This window comes from Cajanus cajan, chromosome 9, assembly GCF_000230855.2.
Source record: "Cajanus cajan strain Asha chromosome 9, NIPB_CcT2T_4, whole genome shotgun sequence".
Taxonomy (NCBI): domain Eukaryota; kingdom Viridiplantae; phylum Streptophyta; class Magnoliopsida; order Fabales; family Fabaceae; genus Cajanus; species Cajanus cajan.
The window spans coordinates 30,600,273-30,623,421 of NC_138525.1; the positions used below are offsets into that span (position 1 = coordinate 30,600,273).

Sequence of the window (23,149 nt, forward strand, 5' to 3'; positions counted from 1 at the left end):
TTTTGTTCCAAGCCTAATCAAATACCTTAGCCCAAAAATAAAATCTTATGATCTAAAGCACCCCATAATACAAGGGTAAAATGGGAAATACAAAAAAAAATAAATCCTATAACTAAAATACCCCAAAATACAAGGGTAAAATTGGAAATACAAGTAAAATAGATCCTATGTCTAAGATACCCCAAAATACAAGGGTAAAAATGGAAAATCAAAGATAAGGGCAAAATAGGCATAAAAATAAATTCTAGGCTACCAAAGCTTAGGAGAGTGATTAGTGTATTTTAATCTTGAGAAGCATGTCTTCTAGGGTTTTGACTTCCCTATCCTCTTCCAATCTCCTAGCCATTGGCTTAGTGATGGGTCCCACATGAAGCTCCAGGGATGGTCCTCCATCATTTAAGAAGAGTCTTTTTGCAGAAGGGGAAGGTAGTAGCTTATGCATCTAGGTAGTTGAAAGTCCACGAGCAAAATTACCCTACCTATGATCTAGAATTAGCTACCGTAATGTTTGTGTTGAAGCTATGGAGGCATTACTTGTATGATTTTATGTTTGAGGTGTTTAGTAACCATAAAAGCCTTAAGTATTTGATTGACCAAAAAGAGCCTAATATGAGACAAACAAAATGGTTAGAATTTCTTAAGGATTATGACTTTGAACTTAGTTACCACCTAATAAAGTTAATGTGGTGGCTGACGCCTTAAGTAAAAAATCTATTCAAGTATCCGCTTTGATGCTAAGAGAGTTTAGTTTGTTAAAAGTGTTTAGAGATCTTAGTTTGCCTTATGAGTTGACCCTTAAGAGTATCATATTAGGAACATTCACTAGTACAAAAGAGGTGTACTACATCGGTCATTTTCAGCTTTTTACGTCAGAAAACATACCGACGTAGAAGCGGGAGACGTAAATTTTACGTCAGATTCGCAAAACCGACGTAAATTTACGTCGGACATTACGACATCCGACGTAAAAAAGTAGGAAAAAAATAAAAAAAACATAAAAATGCCAGCAGAACGGGCCGTTCTGCTTGTAGAACAGGCCGTTCTGCTTCCAGAACAAGCCATTCAGCTTCGTATAACAACCCAAAAGAAAACGCCCACTACCTATACAAATAGAACAACCAAAAAATCAAATAAAATAGATAGCCAGAGTAGCAATGCGAAGTAGAAAAGTGTTAAGGAAACCTTGATTCATACCTGAGGAGCAGCAACAATGTGCAAATGAGTAACAAAGGATTCATCCCTCTGCAAAAGACAAAAAAAACGATTCAGTAACAAAGGAGAGGAAGAGGGTTTAGAGAGAAAATAATGAAAAGCGCGGTGTGCCTCGCGCTCTCTTATTCAAATTTGCGTCCTTTTTTACGTCGGACCTGGTAGGGTCCGACGTAAAAAGTCCAATCTACGTCGGACACAACACACCTCCGACGTAGATTGGACTTTTTACGTCAGACCGTACCAGGTCCGACGTAAAAAAGTTCGCAAAAATTACAAAAATGCCACCGCGTTTTTTTTACGTCAGATTTAAGTATTTCTGACGTAAAAGGGGTGACGTAATATGCTAATTTTCCACTAGTGATTGAGAGTGACCAATAACCTAATAGATGAGATTAGAAAGGGCCAAAGGATAAATCCTTTTTCTATTAGGTCAAGTAGAGAAGTTGAATCAAGGAAAGGAAAGTGAGTTTCGAATTGTGGTTAATGAAGTTTTAAGGCTTAAGGATAGGTTGTGTGTTGTCGCAACCCGAAAATTTTCGATCTTGCGACCTATGGTTTAGACATCCTTTTAAAGATCTCATCAATTGAGGAATGCCCGAACACCAGACTAATCCTTAATTGATGGTTTTGAAAATAAGTTTTATGGAGCCGCCACCAATGTTTTACTCAAAACATTGGAAAAAGAAAAGATTTTTAAAAGGTCCAATAATGGCCTTGATAACCAGAATTGGGTTCGGGGGTCGGTTACATGTAAGGAAGGTATTAAGCACCCTTACAGCGCCCTAAATCGGTACCCTATAATGAAGTTAACATGATAAAAAATAATAAATTAAATATTAGATCCCCTTTGTTAATAACTATTCACATGCTTGAAATTTAAATTATACTAATGACCCTAAAATATCTACATGATTGTTTTTATTATAATAATGTTTATCAAAGATAAGAAACAAAGACAAAAACATAAAGGAGAGAGAAGAAGATTGACTGAAATACCTCGTATCAAGCTTTGTTAATGGTGATTCTAGGTGCTTTGTGGCAACCTTTCACACTACAATACCTCACAATATCTCAAGAAATACAAGAGAAAGAAAAAAGAGAGAAAAAGAGAGAAATTTCGAGCTCTGGACGAAATTTGGAGTCCATCAGAAATGTGGCCGAGATTCCTATTTATAGGCTTCAGACAGGGTCCAGAACGGCCCGTTCCGAAATCAGAACGGCCTGTTCCGAAATCAGAACGGCCCGTTCTAGATCTGGCCGTTATGTGTTAATTTAGTGTATTGGAACGGGTCGTTCTGAAATCGGAACGGCCCGTTCCGGAGGCGCGTTTAACACATAAAGGTCATTCTGGAACGGCCCGTTTCAAATAAAAAATTCAAGCCTTTTTTGTTATTTGGAACGGCCTGTTCCAATCTGGGAACAGCCCGTTCCAAATGTGTGTTTTAGCCTTCTTTAAAGAGCCTGGAACGGCCCGTTCCAATTTTGGAACAGCCTGTTCTGGGCTACTAAAACTAGCTTTTTTTTGGGCTTTTAGCCTCCTGATGTCATGTCTTAATATTTCCATGATTGGGAGCTTCTTTCCTTGATAATAGACGTCCATTTCTTCGTTTGTATGCCCCCCGGACGAAATTGGGTGTCTACATGTGTACCTTGTATACTCGAACTTAAAAAGATGATCCTTGAGGAAAGTCATAAGAGTAGCCTTAGTATTCACCCAAGAGCCACTAAGATGTACCAAGACCTTAAGAAGATGTTTTGGTTGCCTAATGAAGAAGGAGATAGAAGAGTTTCTTTATGCTTGTCTAGTGTGCCAAAAGTCTAAGGTAGAACACCAAAAGCCTTTAAGAAGTTGCAACCTTTAGATATACCTATGTGGAGGTGGGATAACATCTCTTTGGACTTTGTGGTTACATTACCTAGAACCATAAGGAATCTAGATTCCGTTTGAGTTATTATGGATAAACTAACTAAATATGCTCATTTTATCCCCATCAATATTAGATACCCATCAGAGAGGTAAGTTGTACATAGGGGAGATTGTGAGGTTGCATGGGGTTCCTTCTAGCATAGTTTCTGATAGAGACCATAAATTTACCTCTAGATTTTGGGAAAGTTTGCATAAGGCCTTAAGTACCAAGCTTAGATTGAGTTTAACCTATCATCCCTAAACAGATGGTTAAACCGAAAGAACTATCTATTCTTTAGAAGACCTATTGAGAGCTTGTGTCCTTGAGCATGGGGGTAGTTGGGATAATTTTCTACCTTTAATAGAATTCACCTACAAAAATAGCTACTATTCCAATATTGGAATGGCACCTTATGAAGCCCTTTATGGTATGAGATGTAGGACACCTTTATGTTGGACAAAATTGGGAGAGAGTTCCATCTTAAGGCCTAAGGTAGTTTAGAAGACCATTGAGAAAGTGATAGGGATCCAAGATAGAATGAGAATAGCCAGAGTAGGCAAAAGAGCTACCATGATAATAAAAGAAATGATCTTGAGTTTAAAGAGGGCAATCATGTATTTCTCAAAGTAACTCCTCGAATTGGAGTTGGTAGAGCATTAAAATCCCGCAAGCTTACTTTACATTTCATTGGTCTCTACCAAATTCTTAAAAGGATTGGTGGTGTAGCTTACCAAATAGCCTTACCCCCCATTTCTTTCAAATATACATAGTGTATTTCATGTTTCCCAACTCAAAAAATATGTTCATGATCTTTCTCATGTACTTGAATCCGACAAAATTCAATTGAAGGATAATCTCACTTATGAAACAGTTCCTTTGAGGATTGATGACAAGAGAGTGAAACAGTTGAGTAATAAGGAAATTCCTTTGGTTAAGGTTGTTTGGGAGGAAATGTTGAGGAAAATGTTACATGGGAACTAGAGAGCCAGATGAGAGTCGTATTCATTTTTATTCGCTTTAGCTAATTTTGAGGATGAAATTATAATAAAAAAAAAAGAAGAAGAAAAAAGAGTTGTAACAACCTACGTTTTTGCAATTAGATTAATAATATGTTTTATTATAAAATATAAAAGGTTAATATTATAAAGCATTTTAAGATTAAAATAATATTTTATATATTTGCTTTGATTAAATCATAGGAGGATTGTATTGTACTATAATACTTTATTAGTATTTTATTATTATTCATTATTATTATTAATTAAGGGGAAAAGATACATAATTAGAATTAAGATTGAGTAATCGTAGATGGGTTAGAGGGAGGTTAAGTTAGGTTTAATATTAAAAGGAGAGATGCATCAATTTTTTTTAATACACCCTCATTTTTCTTTTACACTCTAAAGAACTAGAAGGAGATGAGGGAGGAAGAAACCATCTCGAAGACCCACGTTCTTTGCTTTTTGCTGATAGAGGTAAGGGGGAGTGAGAAACATCACTTTGAGTGTGGGATTGTATGTTGGGTAGTAAGATTGAAAAGTTTTCATATTTATATGTCCTACTATTTTATGCCATAACCACTTATCATTGTTGCGATGAATGAATAGGGATATCTTCTAAATACACGCTATATAGATTATTTTCTCTATTTCTATAGAAAAGAACTTCTCTAAAGCTTTTTCTTTAATTTGAAATGCATTAGGTCCAAATATAACTTCATAGCTACTATGACATAGCTAGCTAATGCCTAAAAGATTATGTATTAACCCTTTCACATAATATATATTATCTATTTGGGCAAATTTCATGTTATGTATTTTTCCAATTCTTTTTATTATTATTATTTTTCTATTATCTCCAAATGTGACATATCCTTCAACTACCTTTCTTTCAAGGGTCAAGAATTTACTCTTATCTCCTATCATATTCCTTGAACATCAACTGTCCAAGTAACCATTGCCATTTCTTATTTGTATGCATAAGACATTCCTACATCAGAAATTAAAAGAGATTTATGTACCCATACTTTGTTGGGTCCTCTTATGTTAGTAACCTTCCTTTTGACCGTGTTCCTTTTCCAGTACATTATGAGGTACCATGACCTTATTTTTCATAGTTGTAACACTTTTTTTTTTTACTTTTCTAAATTCAAGTTGATTGTATATAACCTTCTTTAGATTATCTTCATTAAAACCTAAACATCCTCTATCTTGGAAACCTCTTTGATCACTAATCAATTTATCTAAGTTTTTTTTCCATTTACAAAGTTTCAGAGATCTTTAGTTAAATTTTCAACTTTGTTTTTGAGAAATCTACTTTCATTTTCTAAAACTTTCATTTCTTTGATGAGTTTCTTTAATTATTCAAACATACTAAAGTGAGTATCTCTTAGACATATGTTCTTTTTGTTCAAAATTTCATTGTCTAAGTAAACTTTCTCATTTTCCTTCTGAGCAATTAAGAGTTCCCCTCTTAGAAAGGCACATTTCTGAGCTAACAAGTTTGAATCTTTTAAAAGATTGTCAAAAGTAAATAACAATTCTTTATCATTTTCAAATAGTTCACGTTCACATTCATATACCTGTTCTTCATCTGAATCTGCCATCAAACATAGATTTGTTGTTTGTTCTTCTTCTCCATCAGAAGATGATTCTTCTAAGTCATATCAAGTGACCATCATGGCCTTTTTTCTTTCTTTTCTTCTCATCTTTCTTGAATTTTGGACATCCTAACTTGTAATGTCCCAACTTGTTGCATTCATAGAACTTGATTTGGCTTTTGAAGATTTCTCCAATAGAAGATTTTTTTCTAAATGAGATTTTTCTCATTCTTTTTCTCCTCTTGGGTAGTCTTTAAACTTTTATGGTTAGAAGAGCTAACTCATGATCTTTTGAGTTCTCTAGTGCCTTAGATTTCTGGCTAGCCTTTAGAGTTATAATTTTGCCTTTAGGCTAGAGTACTTCTTGTAGTTCCTATTCATATACTTTAAGTGATCCAATTAGCACATCCAACTGAAGCATCTTCAAGTCTTTTTCTTCTTGGATGGTTGTGATCTTTAGTCTCTAGATTTTTTGTAAACTCTTCAAGATCTTCTTTATCTTTTGAGGTGTTGAGCATTTCTCTCCCAAGTCACTCAATTCGTTCATTTTAATAATGAACTTGTTATACATGTTGTCTATAGATTATTCTTCCTGCATTTTAAACATTTTAAATTAATGAGTAAAAATATTCACTTTGGAATCTTTTACTTGAGTTGTTCCTTCATGTCTTATTTTGAGTTTCTCTCATATTTCCTTTATTGTGGCACATTCTCTCACTTTGTCATACTTAGATCTACAAAGGGCACAAGTGAGATAAAACTTGGCCTTTGCATTAACTAAGCATCCGAATTTTTCATCAACATTACATTCTTGTTTTGGCTTTGCTATAATAAACCTTGTATCTAAAGTCTTCTTTGGTATATATGGCCCTTCTTCTACTAATTCTAGTTTAAGAACTTTAAATTCAACGGTTGGATCATTAAAATTTGATGTAGAACATAAGTTATTGAATGAAGTAAGTCTAAGTAGACTTACTCCGAGAATATTCAATAATTAAGAGACAGGAGAGAGATAAAATATATATAGCTGATCTAAAAAAATATGAACAATTTGAAATTTTTACTTTTTTGAGAGAATTTAAAATTCTACTATTTTAAGGAATTTTACTAATGCTTAAATTTGAAATTCTTTGTAAATTTTTCATCCAAACAAAACATTTCATCTCAAGGCATTTCAAATTTTCCAAATAAATAAATTATTTTATTTAAATTTTCCATCCAAACACGTTCAAAGTGTCTTTTATATGTTAGTCTTTATAATTTTGTTTACTTTATTGTTTATTTCTTATAGTTTGAAAAAGACATTTTTAGTTTTTATATTATTTTTTCAATTCTTTTTATTATTTATAATTTAAGATAAATATTTTTAGTCCTTATATTTGTAATTTTTTAACCCTTTAAGTTGCGTCGTTAACTTTTTTGAACCTTGTCCCTTTCATTTTGACATAACAAATGTATTAATTCAACTTTGTATGTTTGATGTCAAATTTATTTTACTAAAGTTACTCTAAATTAGAATTTTCAATACTTAATGTCCCTTCTGTACATAACACATATTATTAAGACACCATTTTTTTAAAGACCTATATCACATTAAAATACACAAAACATAATATTAAAAAAATTAACAATAAAAATTAAAAAATTACAATTATAAAGACAAAAAAATTATCTTACATTCTTGCATCAACTTTAAAATCAACAGGTATCTAAATGTAATTCTTTTGCCTCATAGGACAATTTTGAGAATAAGTAAACTACCTATATTGGGGAAGTCGAGATGACCTGTCGGTCAATACATGGGTCGTACACCTCTACCTGACCAAACACCTTGAAGTCGCGAAGAGCTTAGAATACCCTTTGGCCATAGCATGATTCGAGTAGCTCAATTATGTAACTCGTGGTACGAGTTAAACACCCCTTAGTCACCACCCAAGCTAAGTACCCCTTCAGCCAAAACATGATCTAAGAGGCTAGTCAGCCTTGGAAAAGGCCGTGCCCTCTATTATTAAGACTACCCTGTCTTAATTATGATTAAATGATAAGAATCTACATCGGCCCAAATTAGGGCATAAAACTTAGATTACGAATCTTTTAACCTAGAAAGTCCACTAAATCCAAATATGTCACTATAAATACAATAGTGATGAAACAAGAAAGATAAGTATAATCATTTAATATTATAATATTTATTGTTCTGAATTGAATACTCACTTGAACATTAGAGTGTCTTTACAAGTACCCTCCCCCACTTGCAGAAAGAATTCAGGTGATTATTACCTCAGTTTTGAAAAAGACGAGGCATCAAGAAGAAGATCAGTAAAGAAGTGTTCTTGAACAGGAACACTACCTTTTTTAACTAGTAGCATTTTATCACCCTATACATAAAGGGAGAGAAGCCGTGTCATGTTGATATTTAATGAGCCACTATTACTCATCGTAAAAGTTATTAACACAAGATAATTGAGGATTAAATTAGTTGTCAAAATATAATTTCTAGGATTAATTTGTAGTTGAAGGGAATCTAGAGAATAAAAAAATAAATTAGAAATTATTTTAATCTAATTTTAATATAATTATATTTTTTTATTGTCTTGTTACTTTTATAATAATTTATTGATTTATTAATTATTTTACCTATCCAACCAAGTTATTTTTTCACGTAATTCAACTATTTTAATTAATTTAAATATTAATTATAATTGAATTAATTTTAAATTTAATAAATAATTTAATCCCTTACTTAATCTTGTGCATGGTACGAGTAATTCATTCTAATGTAAATATAAGTAAAATTAGCAGGGAGTCATATAATGTTAAGATTAACTGAAAATTATTAAATAAATTCCCTATATTTTAATTTTTTTCTTGTGAGGCAAAATTTTAAAAAACATATTAAAAAATACATATTTTCTTATTTATTTTTCAACATTAAAGTAAAAAATGAATTAGCATCTTGAAATAAAACTAAATATAAAAATAATAAAAACACATAAAACCCATTTTAAATTCTTTCTATGGAATAAATAAATAGTTTGAGTAAATTAAGAAACCATCCTAAAAAAAATCTGTTTACATTAAAACATATTCGAAAATGGAAGTTTTCGAATTAAAACATATTTGAAAATGAAGGTTTTGTATGTCGACAAATGTCACAATAATTCTGAACTGAACCGAAGCAAGATATGTCAAGGCATAGGGTTTGAAACTTCTTGAGTCCGCCCCTTCATGTTTGAATATATTACATTATTAGATAGAATACGACCAAAGCACTCTTAACGTTCCATTTCTCTCTTTCTCGAACCTTCCATTTCCGATCGATCGTTGCAACGGTTCACTTTGCACATCATTCTTCACCAAACTCTGTTCCCGGATCTGCTACTTTGCTTTGTGAGTCTTCACTGTATGCTTCGGTTTCTCTGTTTCTGATGACTTTGATTTGAATGTATTTTATTTATTTGTTGCTCTTTGTGGGTATTGTTTGGTGATTTCGTTGTTGAATCTGAGGGTTTTCGTTGTTGGGCATGGTGAGGAGAATGAAATGAGAGTTTACGGGGAGTTATGGATCGTGGAAAATTATAAGGAAAAATAAAGAAAAAGAAAAGAGAGAGATGGGAAAGGAGCAAAGTGAAGAGAAAGAGAGTGGTGACTGTGAGGAAAATGAAATGAGAGTTGAGGAGAATTATGGATCGTCGAAATTTAAAAGGAAAAATAAGGGAGAGGGAGATGAGAAAGGAGCATTGTGAAGAGAGAGTGGTGACTGGGGGTGATGGAGAGGTACGACACTTGAAATTTGGTGTGAAGTTGATTTGTTTTCACCTTGTCAATTTTTCTGTTGCGTGAAACTTATGATTTTGGGTTTTCTTGACTATTGTGATGTTTTCATACTTCAGATTTCTTTTCTTCAAACTCTAAAAACTGTACTTATTGACGTAAGTTACAATTTCTCAATTATTAGGACAGCTAAACTTTTTTTTATTTTTTTTTTATTTTTAAATTTCTTTAATTAATTGTTGGTTTTGAATTATCTTTTCAGTTAGTTTTGTGCAGGAAGTTTGTTCATGCCCTTCTTGGAAGGGATTAGAATGATTATGAGAATCATCTGTGAAAAGATTTGCAGTGAATTAAGAATTGGGGTATGCGTTTTTCTCTGTACAACAAATTATGGACAGTGAGCAGAGCATGCCTGCTCCATCTCATGAGTACGCTGATGGTTCCCAGAAAGTCAGAGCATTACATGGGTAATTCTGAAAATCTGTCTTATAATCATACACTATATATATTATAATACATTTTTTTTTTCTTTTGAGCTTATGCACAACACAAACTAGTAGAGTTTGTCTCGATGGAGGAGTTTGGAGGGGGGATAAAACTTCTATTCTGAATAACTATTTGCTTGATTTGAGAATGCTTTAGTTGAGAGACTGTAATGTAGCCTTTCAACAATCTTATTTATTTTTGTAAATGTTTTAGGAATCTCTCAATCAGAAGAAGAAAAAAAAATTTCCCATCCAATTATTCCCTTGGCAATAAAGATTAGAATGAGAGGTTATTATTGATGCTCGTTTTGTGTCTTTATAGCTATAGGTATGAGAAAGTGTTTGTCAGTGACTGGTGTTGTCAACCTTTTAACTGTTGACATGTTTACCTTCAGTGACTTATATTCCTTCTAAAGGGATCTTTTGTGGATAAGGTTTATCAAAATGTTATTTTCTAGAGTAAAAAATTACTGAATTATTTACAGGTGAGGATTGAAATACTTCCAAAATTACAGTCCTTTTTATTGAATCAATATTGTTCAATTATAAACAGGTGAGGGTTGTACTTGGTAAATGCACTAGGTTTTTGCTTTTACTAACCGTATAATATGTATTTGTAGGAGGACTACTGGCCCTACAAGGCGTTCTACAAAAGGGCAATGGACACCGGAGGAGGTAATCTTTTGGAGAATTAATATAATTAAATTTTCTCAAGTTTGTTGACAATGTTTTATTTGTGTTAGAATATATGTAATGTAACTTAGTTTATCCCTCTATAGCTTGGCAATGTTTCCTTTAAATTTTGAAGATTATAATAAATTATAATGATAACTATGCGTATAATAAAAAGTGTAATACATAATAAAGTCATGTTATTTTGTTGTCCTACAGGATGATATCTTACGGAAGGCTGTTCAGAGATTTAAAGGAAAAAATTGGAAAAAAATTGGTAGTATATTGATATCAATTTGTACTTATTCAAATTTATGAAATTATTCATAGCCTGCTGCCACTAGCATATCCCGTATGTACTTAAATCACTTTGCATGTCTCTGTTACTTGATTTATATACCTGAAACGAGCTTTTGCCAATTAGACATTGTTGAGTTGTTTTAAATGAAATGAAAATCTGTGTATTGTTTGGGGATGGATTCACTCAATTTTCCTTGGTAAGTTTGTAATTTCAACCAACCCCCTCCTACTCCTAAACTTTATAATTCTACTTTGTGTGTGTGTCATTTATTTAGCTTGTCCCCTATGTGGGTTCATTGTGCTTGGGAACCATCTTAAGCATTTTTGCTCATCCAACTTTTTTTCGCAATATCGTGTTTGCTTATCTAATTGCCAAATATGTGTTTGAAGCGGAATGTTTCAAGGACAGAACTGATGTGCAATGCCTACATAGGTGGCAGAAAGTTTTAAATCCTGAACTTGTTAAAGGTCCATGGTCTAAAGAGGTAATCTCTGCTTTCAATTTCTTTTTGTGCTAATTTTATTGCTACATATTGAAGCTATTCTTTATCCCTTTTCCTTCTTTCTTAACCCTAAACGGGTAATTATCAACATTGTATAGGAGCCTATGCGATCATATAGTCTAGAGTTCAATCACTGCTTTCCTTGTTCTTTTGATGTGACCTTGGACTATATCAACTTTCTAGTTACTTATCTGCTATTAACATGCTTGTTTAATCCAAATATAAACAGGAAGATGAAATAATTATTGAATTGGTGAAGCAAAATGGACCGAAAAAGTGGTCAGCTATAGCACAACATTTACCTGGACGTATTGGTAAGCAATGCCGAGAAAGGTATGGTTATTTTATTGGATTTCTACTAATTCTTTCAGGTATTCGAGTATCTTTGTTCACATATGATTTTTTTTTTCTCTCTTTAGATTATTTTATTAAAGCCAGCCTTGTTAGAATATCCAGTGTTCAATCCTGAATAGTGGTGTGAGATAGGTATCAAGATGTTAGAAAGGAGAAAAACTATGAGTGAACAATCTAAAGCTTTTGAAGAGTTTTACAAAAATTTTGGGACAGATTAGAGGACGAGAGATATATAAGTTTTCCAAAAATAGAGAAAGAAAAAGGGAAGATTTGGATCAAATTAGATTAGATATACTAAGGATGATGAAAGGAAAGTCTTTGTCACAGATTAAGACAAGAGATGTGAGGATTACTTTTTATAAGTTTTTCAATTATGGACAAGGATCGACTTGTCATATGAAAGGACTAAAAATGTAGGCGGATGAACACAAAGTTGGCTTACTACTGTAGAGTTCAAAAATGAAGAGGTTAAAGAGGCTCTTAAGAGGATGAATAATGGTAAAATAATTGGTCTAAATGGTATTACTATGAAGGTTTGGAAGTGTGTAGGAGATTAAGGTCTCATTTGGCTCACTTAGCTATTTAATGAGATTTTGAAATGTAAGAAAATGCCACATGAGTGGAGGAAAAGCACTTTGATTCCTTTATTTAAGAACAAGGGAGATATTTAGAATTGTGTTAATTATAGAAGCATAAAGCCTATGAGTCATACTGCAAAATTATGGAAAAAGATACATATATTAAGGGAAGAGACGAAGATAGTAAAGAATCAATTTAGTTTTATGTTGAGGTGTACAATAGAAGCCATTTATTTTTTTACAATATTTATGGAAAGGTACTAAGGCAAAGCCAAAGACTTTATGACCTTTATTGACATAGAAAAAACTAATGGTCAAGTACCAAATGAAGTATTGTGGAAAACTTTGATACAAAGGTGTATCTGTGACTTACATTTGGGCTATATAAGACATAAATGATAGGGTAACTCCTTGTGTGAGAACAAGTTAGACTAAAGACTTTCTTATAGGATTAAGGACTAATGACTTACATATAGAGTGTGTTTGTTTATCTTAGCATATTTCCGAGAATATATGGATACAAAATGTTTTTATTTTTGGACAAAGAACATTCCTAGGAAAATAATTACTTCTATATTTGTTTTTATTTCCGAGAAAGGAGGTGAGTAAGCTGATTCTCATGATATGGAAATTAAAATTTTTATTTTAATCCTTTTAACTTCTCTCAAATCTTTCCCCACTTTTTAAAAATACGTAAGAATGTCATTCCTTGGGATAAAAGTTGATAACTTGAAACGAAGGCTCCCATAGTTTTCAATAACTAGGAAAAAGCTTATGATCAAGTGCCAAGAGAAGTGTTTTTGGAAAACTTCAAAAAAGAGGTGCTCGTGTGGTCATGGCTTAGATTCAAACTATATTTTTTTTTGGTTCATTATCATAGAGTGTTCTTTGTTGAATATAGAGACAATCTCCTTGGGAGGATTGACAGATACCAAATAGGTAGACATTCCCTCCCAGCTTGAGTTTTTACATTTGCAAGAGTCAAGATTCGATCCCTAGCCACTTGGTTAAGTGATGTGAGTCTCCCACCACTCACGTCAGCCCAAGTTGGTTACATTCGATTATATAAGACGTGTATGATAGGATAACTATTTGTCTGAGAACTCCAAGAAGTTAGACTAAGGACTTTCTTATAAGAAGTGTTAGAAAACTGCCTTAATGGCAGGATCCCCTAGGCTGGAAAGAGCTACCTACAGTGGGGTTGACCATAAAGGCTGAGTTAAGCATTATAAAGTGCAGCCACCAAAATATGACTCTTAAGTGGTTTAGCTCCACATTGACTAGAGATATTGGTTAGATGAACAATCCTCACCTTACAAGTTGGTTTTGTAGAAGTTGAGTTAGGCCTTTAGCTAAAATTTTAAAATGATGTTAGAGCCTATCTTGGATCCATTGTTGGGCCACCATTACCAATTTTCCACATTGGCTAGATGTGACTCTTCAGCGGTTTATTCCCACATTGACTAGAGATGACTTAAATAAAACTTATAAAGCTTGAATAGTTTTCACTTTACAAGTTGGTTTTGTGAGGTTGAACTATGCCTCAAGTCCAAATTTTAAAATGGTATTAGAGTCTATCTTAGATTCATTGTTGGGCTATCTACATGACTAGTTTTCCACGCTCAAAGCCTAATGCCTTGGGCGTGAGCAGGGGTGTTGGAAAGCCACCTTAATTGTGGCCTCCCCTAGGCCAGAATAGGCTACCTGTTGAGGGTTTGACCACAAAGGTTGAGAGTTATCCAAGGGCTTTCGGAGTTGCTAAGATAGATCTCTTTGAAAATTTGGTCTTTAACCGAGCCAAATGATGTGTGTCATGTAGCTTACCTCACCTAGTTGGATAATACTTTTATTATTGTTGATGTTCATTTTCATCCATAAATCATATTGTATTTTATACAAAGGAATATTTTTCATAAATGATATTTCATAGTTTGTTTCCATATTTGATCAAGAGTCTAGTATTGATATAACATGCTTAGTGCTTTGGTTTTGTGTATTGCATTATATCTATCAATAATATCTGCAGTTTATCAACTTGAGCCATCTTCTCTCTTTTCTTTTTACCCTAACCTAACCCTATGCCAATAATTCTCATCAAGTCTCATTCATAATACATATTGGAGTATCTGTCTTCATTTTCGTTGGTCTTTAACTGTGTCAAATGATGTAGTGATCTTGCAGCCTACCTCATCTATTGGGATAATGTTTTTGTTGTTGTCGATGTTCATTTTTATTCATATAATATGTAAAAACTTGTTAGGTGGTGTAATCATCTTGATCCTACTATCAAAAAAGAAGCATGGACCCAGGAAGAGGAGTTGGCTCTAATACATTTTCATCGGATGTATGGGAACAAATGGGCAGAATTGTCAAAGTTCATTCCTGGAAGGTATCTACATTTAAAAAACAAAAATTCTATTAAGGGTGTGCGTGGTTTCAAGCAGTTACATGTGGAGTCATAGCTCTATCTTATATAATTCCATAGTATTGCTGGTTCTGGTATGAGAGTGACAATAAAATTTTAATGGCTTAAAAATACTTTTTATCCCTGTAAAATGAATAAATTTTGATTACTTATTTGTTTATTAGAAGGTTAAGTGACAATCTTAAGTGGTACCAACAATTGTTTGTGAGACCAAGTCAATGTGTGACACTTGGAAAATATTATATGGTTATCTACCTTCAAATGATCATTAGGCACTAAAATTAGCGACTTTACATTTTAGAGGGATGAGAATGAAAGAAAAATATTTTACAAAAGCTGAAACCAAAGTTTGCTCATTTTACAAGAACCAAAAACAAGGATTCCAAATTACAAGGGATGAAAAACAAATTTTTTTTTTTTACAGGGATTAAAATCAAACAAGGACTAGAAAAATATTTAAGCCAATTTTAATTAAACTTTTTCATTTTTTACTCTTTCATTTTAGTTCGTTTTCAATCTTTTGTCAACAAGCTTCTAAAGTGGTGACTTGTGCTTTTGTGGAAACAGGACAGACAATGCTATTAAAAACCACTGGAACAGTTCTGTGAAAAAGAAATTGGATTCTTATTTGGCATCAGGTTTGCTTAGTCAAATTGAGTCTGTACCTCATGTTGGAAATTCAAATCAACCAACAAGGTTGCAGTGTAGTGATGATAATGGTCCCAAGGGGACTGAAGTTGAGGAAGTTTCTCAGTGCAGCCAAGGTTCAGCTAATGCTGCTTGCTTTCCATCTGCTAGAGGGACGAGCAGTGCTGACTCGCAAACTGGAGAGGCATATAGGCCAGATGAAGAATGTAGTCTTGGAAAGGATCATAATCTGAGTCGAGCATCTTGTTCAGAGGAGCCATATTACGTATCAATAGATGATGTTACTATATGCATCCCAGATATTGCTCACCAAGATGCTTGCAATTCTCAATTCATTGATCAACAGTTACATGAACCTGGAAATTCCATTAGTGGGGATTGTCAGTTCAATATACATTCCATACCCAATATTTCATCACAGTTGCAAAGTGATTGTATAGCTCCTATTGAAATCTGTGACATGGTGAGTGTTCCATTTCAGACATCAGTGGAGTTAGGTGTTTCAGCATCCGGACCTGCATCTATGGATTCTCTTAAACCAGAGCACATGTTGATATCTGATGAAGAATGTTGCAGAGTCCTGTTTTCAGATGCAACGGATGATGGATGTTTTTCCCATGTAGATTACAATAAAGGTGAAGATATGGTTGGATTTTCTGGATGCACTTCATTTCTTTGTCAATCATGTAATATCCAGATATCTGAAATGGGTGGAACCTCAACTCCACATCCAACTTGTCCTCAGTGTTCTAATAATTATAGAGGAGCTTCATCGTCCCAATCTGTACCCATGGTACTCTCTGATAGTGACGATAGGCTGGTGACTACTGCCAATGGCAATCAATTTTTTGGGACTGAGGATTACCAATTTGTCTCCAGAGCACCTGCTAACTCAACTTATTTCAGTGAATTATCTGGTTCTCCTTGTGCTGATGGTATAGGTAGTGAAGTAATGAAAGAGCCACATGATATTCTGAAGGGTACCTCAGAATTGGTCCCTGTAAATACTTCTGGCTGTGTATCAAATGCCAAGCAAATTTGTAATCCAACAGATGAGAAAACAAATGTCCATACCGAAAAGGAGGACCCAGGATCTCTATGTTATGAACCCCCCCGTTTTCCAAGCTTGGATATTCCTTTCTTCAGCTGTGATCTTGTGCAATCTGGGAGTGATCTGCAGCAAGAGTTTAGTCCTTTGGGTCTACGCCAGTTTATGATACCTTCTATGAACTGTCTCACTCCTTTCAGGTTGTGGGACTCACCCTCTCGTGATGATAGTCCAGATGCATTGTTAAAAAGTGCAGCTAAAACTTTTACAGGCACACCATCCATATTAAAGAAACGACACCGAGATTTGTTGTCACCACTCTCGGATAAAAGAATTGATAAGAAACTTGGGACTGACATGGCATCTACCTTTACCAAAAATCTTCCCAGTTTGGATGTCATGTTTGGTGACAATGAGACTCAGGAAGTGGATATGCCTTCATCTTCATCTTCATTGCAAAAACAGAACTCCAGTGCACCTGTTGATGATGATAATAAAGAAAATTGTGGACAGGCTTATAAAGGAGAACAAGTTGAGCATCAATCTGCAATTTTGGATGAAAAGAGCTCTCAAAAAGATACTGTCAACAGTAATTCTCAGCATAATGTAAAGCAACACTCTCTTGATTCTAAAATGAAGGTTGATGCCACATCTACCGAGATTGTAAGTACTAAGTACTGTTCTTAACCTTTGGTAGATGTAATTAATTATTACATGGAATTCTTAAATATTTACGCTTTTCTTTGATAAATTACTTTTCACTTTATTCTATTTATCAGGAGCAACAACCTTCTGGAGTTTTGGTTGAACATGATGTGAATGACCTGTCGCTGTCTTCTCCTGATCAAGTTGGTTTAAAATCAGACAGAGGTTCAGGGTCAAGTGCAAAAACTCCCAAAAGCTTGAACAGGTCCATGGAAGCAGCTCCAAATCAGAGTGGCCATTTGAAATTATCTTCTGAAAATCCATGCTCAAGGGTTAAATCGAATTCTTCCTGTGTTCGTGCAAAGGAGCATGAAAAACTTTCAGTTGCTGTTACTCGTGTACAAGCTCTAGGTGACAATTCAGGGGAACAAACCAGAATGGATGGTGGTTTTGAAACATGTAGCATGTAAAGTTCTTTATATTTGTTATTATTTTCATTGTTTCTTTTATTTTTTATGCATGTAGTTGATTGTGCTGAATTACTTTGGTATGGCAACCATAGGTAATATGCATTATTTCATATATATATATATATATATATATATATATAATTATTGAAAGCTGTCTTAATTGGGGTCCTCCCTCTCTCTCACCATAGTTGTGGCCTCTTTATTGCTTTAATTGTCGTATCAAGGGTGGTGGTTCAGTTCCACACAGTCTAGAGATATGACTTAAGTAGAGCCTATAAAGTTTGGGAAGTCCATCACCTTATTAGTCGATTTTGTAGAGTTGAGTTAGTTTCAAAGCCTCTAATATAGACATATAGTATTAGAGTCTATCCCATCTCAGTTGTGGCCTTTTTTAGGCTCTCTTAATTGCAGTCTCAAGGGTGTGGTTTAGTCTTACATCTACTAGAGACATGTTTTAAGTAGAGCTTATATAATTTGGGCACAAGTGTTTGAAGCTGCCTTAATTGTTGTCACCCAAAGCCTACCTTAGTTGCAGCCACTTTTTGGGCTGCCTTAATATGCAGCCTCAAGGATGGTGATTTAGTTCCACATCGGCTCAAAATATGGCTTAAGCAAAACAGCTTGGACAATCCTTATTATACAACCCCAACTTAATTGCAGTCTCATAAAGAAATTTGTTTTATGGAAGATAATCCAATGGTTATAAGGCTAATTGTTTAAGCTGCTTCCTTGGAAATTGCTTCTTTGTGCCACACCTGATTTTTTGTTTTATTTTTCCATTATAATACTCGTGGAATATATTTTGCATTTTCACAAGTTATTATCTCACACTGCAATTGACTCTGCTTATTTGATGGTGGTAGATTTGGTGGAACACCTTTTAGGAAAGGCATTGAATCACCTTCTGCATGGAAATCTCCTTGGTTCTTCAACCCTTTTCTATCTAGTCCCAGACTTGATACTGATATTACAATTGAGGTACAGTAGGTTTTGTAGGGTTAGGATAACTATCTTGGTCTTAGATTTAGTTTCTCACTGTTCTAAAACCAGTGAACATATTTACAGGATTTTCAGTATTTAATGAGGAGCCCGGGTGATAGAAGCTATGATGCAATTGGGTTGTTGAAACAGATCAGTGAACAAACTGCTGCCACATATGCCAATGCTCAGGAGATTTTGGTAAATGAAACTCCTAAGGCATTACCGAAAGATCCATCAGGAAATGACGAGGCTAGGGACCAGGAAAATAATCCTCCCAGTCAGCCTGGCAACCATTCTCAGTTGGCTTCAAATGCTTTGGTAAAATTGGATTTAAGTTGTTTGGTGTCTCTCCTGAACTACATTGATGATTCCAGATAATTTTAGGAGTAGTTTGGCTAAAGTGTTCTGTTTTTATTCTTTTTTAACTTTTAATTACAAAAAATCCACCATATTTGTAAACTAATTTCTTGTTTTCAAAAGTATTTTAGAAATCGGTGAAAACAACTTTTATTGCTTTCTGTTTTCATTTATTATTTTTTACTGTTTTTCATACAAACCTTTGAAAATAGGAACAAAGGGAAAGTGTCATTTTTGATTATTAAAAGTGAGTAAAGAAAATGAAAATAGTATGTTTTCTTAAACTAAATGACTCAATTTTCTCCTGAGGTTTTTTTATGACAGAATGGAATTTTTTATTTATTTTTTATGTTTGCAGATAGAGCGACGCACACTGGACTTTAGTGAATGTGGAACACCAGGAAAGGGTGATAACAACAAATCCTCATCTGTGAGCTTTTCAAGCCCTTCTTCGTATTTGTTGAAAGGTTGTAGATGATTGTCAAATATGGCTAAAACCTCTGTTGTTAGAGTTTGCTCTATATGTTTAATTGTATTTTATAAATATGTGTATAGTATTCCATTTCATGAGTTGTTTTTTGTATTAAAGCGTCTCAGCGATCAAAGTTGTTTGAAATAAAAATGTTCCTTTCATTTGGTAAAGATTTATAAGAGAATTAAATTAAGATGAAAAGATTTACTTCTGATATGATCGAATAACCTGACACTGCTGAATCCGGGGAGGGTAAAAAACAAGGTGACTTGAAAACTTGACTTTCTTTGAAAAACATACTATTCATTTACTCCGTAGATTGTTAGATTCTCTAAGCATGCTATTTACTATAAAGATTGTTAGATTCTCTTTTGAGGATGGTATGTAGAAAGTTTTAGGTTTGAATTTCGTTAATCTCTTTAGATCAAATCATTTATTATGTATCAATTTTTCCCCCCTCTTTCTCTTAGTTCCACAAAGTTGTACAAATAACATTTCTCATTTATTTAGTGAATTTGAAATAGAAATCAGAATGTCCTTTTTTGGCGTTTGTGATTACTTGAATTTTGAATTACACATGCACATAACTTTTGTTTACATTAGAGCATCTCTAATGGGGTTGCTTATAAGCAATCCCTGTGCTACATCACTGCCAAATCAGCTCTGGCCCACTTTATGGGTTGTTTAAATTTTAGCAGAGTTACTTCTACAAGCAACTCTGCTAAAACTTAAGCAACCCATAAAGTAAGCCAGAGCTGATTTGGCAGTGATGTGGCACAGGGAGTTGCTTATAAGCAAATCTCATTACAGATGCTCTTATGGTTTAAATATGAATTTGACTTTGGTTAACATTATGTTTTTTTAGTCTTTTATTTTTATAATTTTAGGTTTACATGTCTTAAGAATATCTATAATCTATAACTATTATAAAGGGGATATAGGAGATGTAACCGTTTTTTGGTCTCCATTTTTTAATTGACCACTATACCCTCAGATATAAAAAAAATCTTAATTTCTTTTTAAAATAATTATACACAACTTTATAATATTTTATTAGTGAATAATTATTAGAGGCACTTTGTGCCTCTACTCTAGTAAAACTAAATGGGAAATTCATAATATTTAAAATTACTAAATAGGTAAAAAAAATAATAATAAATGGGTGATTAATATAATTCTTTTAATGTTTTCAGAAAAGAAATATTCTTCATACAATTTATAATACCCACATGTATGCTTACACTATATAAAAAAATAAAAAATAGAAAAGAAAATAGATGATAGGGATAATTCATCGAGAATAAGAAAAGTTAGTTTTATTGGTCAAGTTTATTATGTTATAAATTTTTATTTCTCTTAAAAACTCCACCTAAATTAATGAGATACTTAATACATGTTTCTAAAGATTTTGTATTTTAAGAAGAAAAAATGACTATATTTTAAGAGACAAATTAAATGAATTTTGCTTGTTGAAGTATATATATATATATAATATATATAATATATATATATATATATATATATATATATATATATATATATATGAGGGGTTATAATTATATCAGTGTAACTTTTAATAAGTATTATACTGCTCAATAATTTTATATTAAATGTGAATTTTGTAAATCCAACCGTTAGATTGGAAGTTCATATTACTTTATACGTGTATATTAAATTTTGTTAAAATTTTGAATAACTTGAAGGTAATCAAAGTGTTTATATTTTAGTGTATTTTGAAATGAATATATTACATCAATTTTGTTTTATTAAAAATAAGTATCAAATCATCTTGGATTAATATAAATTTTTGTATATATGATCTACGAGATATGAACTTTCAATCTAACAGTTAGATTTACAAAATTTACATTTAATATAAAGATTGAGCGGTATAATATTTAGTAAAAGTTATACCGGTGTAATTATAATCCCCTTCTATATATATATATATATATATATACTTCATATGAAAATATTTTTATAAAGAAAGAATTAGTAATTGAAACATAATCGATTAGATTTTATGAAAACAAACGAACAAGAAATTTCTTATAACAAGTACATTAACGTTTAGAAAAGTAAAAGAAAAAGCAAATTTTGCCAATTTTGGGATAATCATAGTATGGGTACTGAGTGTTGATTGTCAAAAATAATGAATAATCCTAGTCTAAGATTGTGAATTCATATAAAGTATGTATTATCTTTTCAACATAGTTTATTTTTTGTCCTATAACATAATTTAAACTCTCAATAATTTTGGTAAGGGATACAAATCGTTATCACTTGTATTAATCAATATTATAAGTTGTTCACCTATTCTTGACTTTAATATTTAATAAAAGTTGGTATAACCTAGAAATTCAATAAAATGAGTACAATAATTGTAATTTGGTAGTCAAAGAAGAAAATACCTTATGGTTTCAAGCAAGTGAATTTGTTCACAAATGGTAGTCCTCATGCTCTGAAGAAGTGAATTTGTTCACAAATGGCAACTTCCATGAACTTCAAAGTTAAATACTTTCTATGTGTTGTTTAGAGTGAAAAAGTGAAAGATGAAGAAATAATTTTTTTATTCATCGAAATTACAATGACGACACCAACGTTTAAACCTAAGACTCTGCATATAATTTAAGCCCTAAACAACTAATGTTGGTAGCTATTCACCTATCCTTGACTTTAATATTTAATTGTTATTTGGTTGCCAAAGAAGAAAATACCTTATGGTTTCAAGCAAGTGAGTTTGTTCACAAATGGTAGTCCTCGTGCTTTGAAACCAATGACTTGGGGTGTCACCTCTAAGAACTTCAAAGTTTAATGCTTTATGTGTGTTGTTTAGAAAGAAGAAGTGAAAGATGAAGAAACAATTTTTTTTTTATTCATTGGAATTATAATGACGACACCAAGATTTGAACCTAAGACTTTAGGTATAATTTAAACCCTGAATAACTAATGTTGGTTAGGAGACCTAAATCGCTATCACTAGTACCAACTAATGTTGGTAGTTACTTGTCTATTCTTGATTTTGATATTTGATAAAAGTTGCTCTAACCCTATAAATTCAATAAAAAAAGGTACAACAATTGTTATTTGGTAGATGAAGAAGAAAATACCTTATAATTTCAAGCAAATGGGTTTGTTTAGAGATGGTAGCCCTTGTGCTCTGCAAGCAATGACTTGGGGTGTCACCTTTAAAAACTTCAAAGTTCAATGCTTTTTGTCTGTTGAGTGAAAGATAGAGAAATAATGTATTTTTTTTATCCATCAAGATTACAATGACATTAAAATTTGAACCTAAGACTCTGCATTCTACTCCAATTCCCCACCACTAGGTTGACCTTAATGGTGCAGATGGAGAAATAATTTATCCTATATTGACAAATATAAGACATTTGAATTCTTTTTGACCTACTTAGTTATTTTTCTTCTATTTTTAAAAATAAACAATTTTTACTTTATTTTTGTTTGTCTAAACTATTCTTTTAAATATTTTTTTAAGAAGCAATTTCTATTTACTTTTTAAAAATAATTATTTTTTAATAACTAGTTCTTTAAATATATATATTTAAATTTATACAAATTGACCCTTTATCATTCGAAGAAATTGATTATCTTTTACATATTATTGGAAATAAGTTGATTGTTCATATCTTATCATTAGTGTTATCTAATCAATAGGAGTTTAATCTAGGGTTAATTTTTACAATGACGAATCAAATAATTTT

At 32.6% G+C, this 23,149-nt stretch overlaps 1 protein-coding gene across 7 annotated transcripts; it reads left to right on the top strand.

The window, feature by feature from the left end:
* The first annotated feature begins 8,865 nt into the window (after window positions 1–8,865).
* Window positions 8,866–19,597, top strand: LOC109805457 (transcription factor MYB3R-1). Of its 7 annotated transcripts, XM_020367535.3 has the most exons (13): window positions 8,866–9,105; window positions 9,609–9,647; window positions 9,752–9,956; window positions 10,595–10,649; window positions 10,866–10,923; window positions 11,337–11,431; window positions 11,679–11,782; window positions 14,642–14,770; window positions 15,374–17,165; window positions 17,282–17,613; window positions 18,481–18,595; window positions 18,683–18,916; window positions 19,314–19,597. In XM_020367535.3, the coding sequence occupies exons 3-13, from the start codon at window positions 9,880–9,882 to the stop codon at window positions 19,431–19,433; spliced, it is 3,111 nt and encodes a 1,036-aa protein (XP_020223124.1). In that variant the 5' UTR covers window positions 8,866–9,105; window positions 9,609–9,647; window positions 9,752–9,879; the 3' UTR covers window positions 19,434–19,597. The 7 variants fall into 7 exon arrangements, with proteins under 7 accessions (XP_020223124.1, XP_020223126.1, XP_082919174.1 ...); XM_020367537.3 differs by lacking the exon at window positions 9,609–9,647 and having other exon boundaries at window positions 8,866–9,118; XM_083063048.1 differs by lacking the exon at window positions 10,866–10,923.
* The last annotated feature ends 3,552 nt before the right edge of the window (window positions 19,598–23,149 follow it).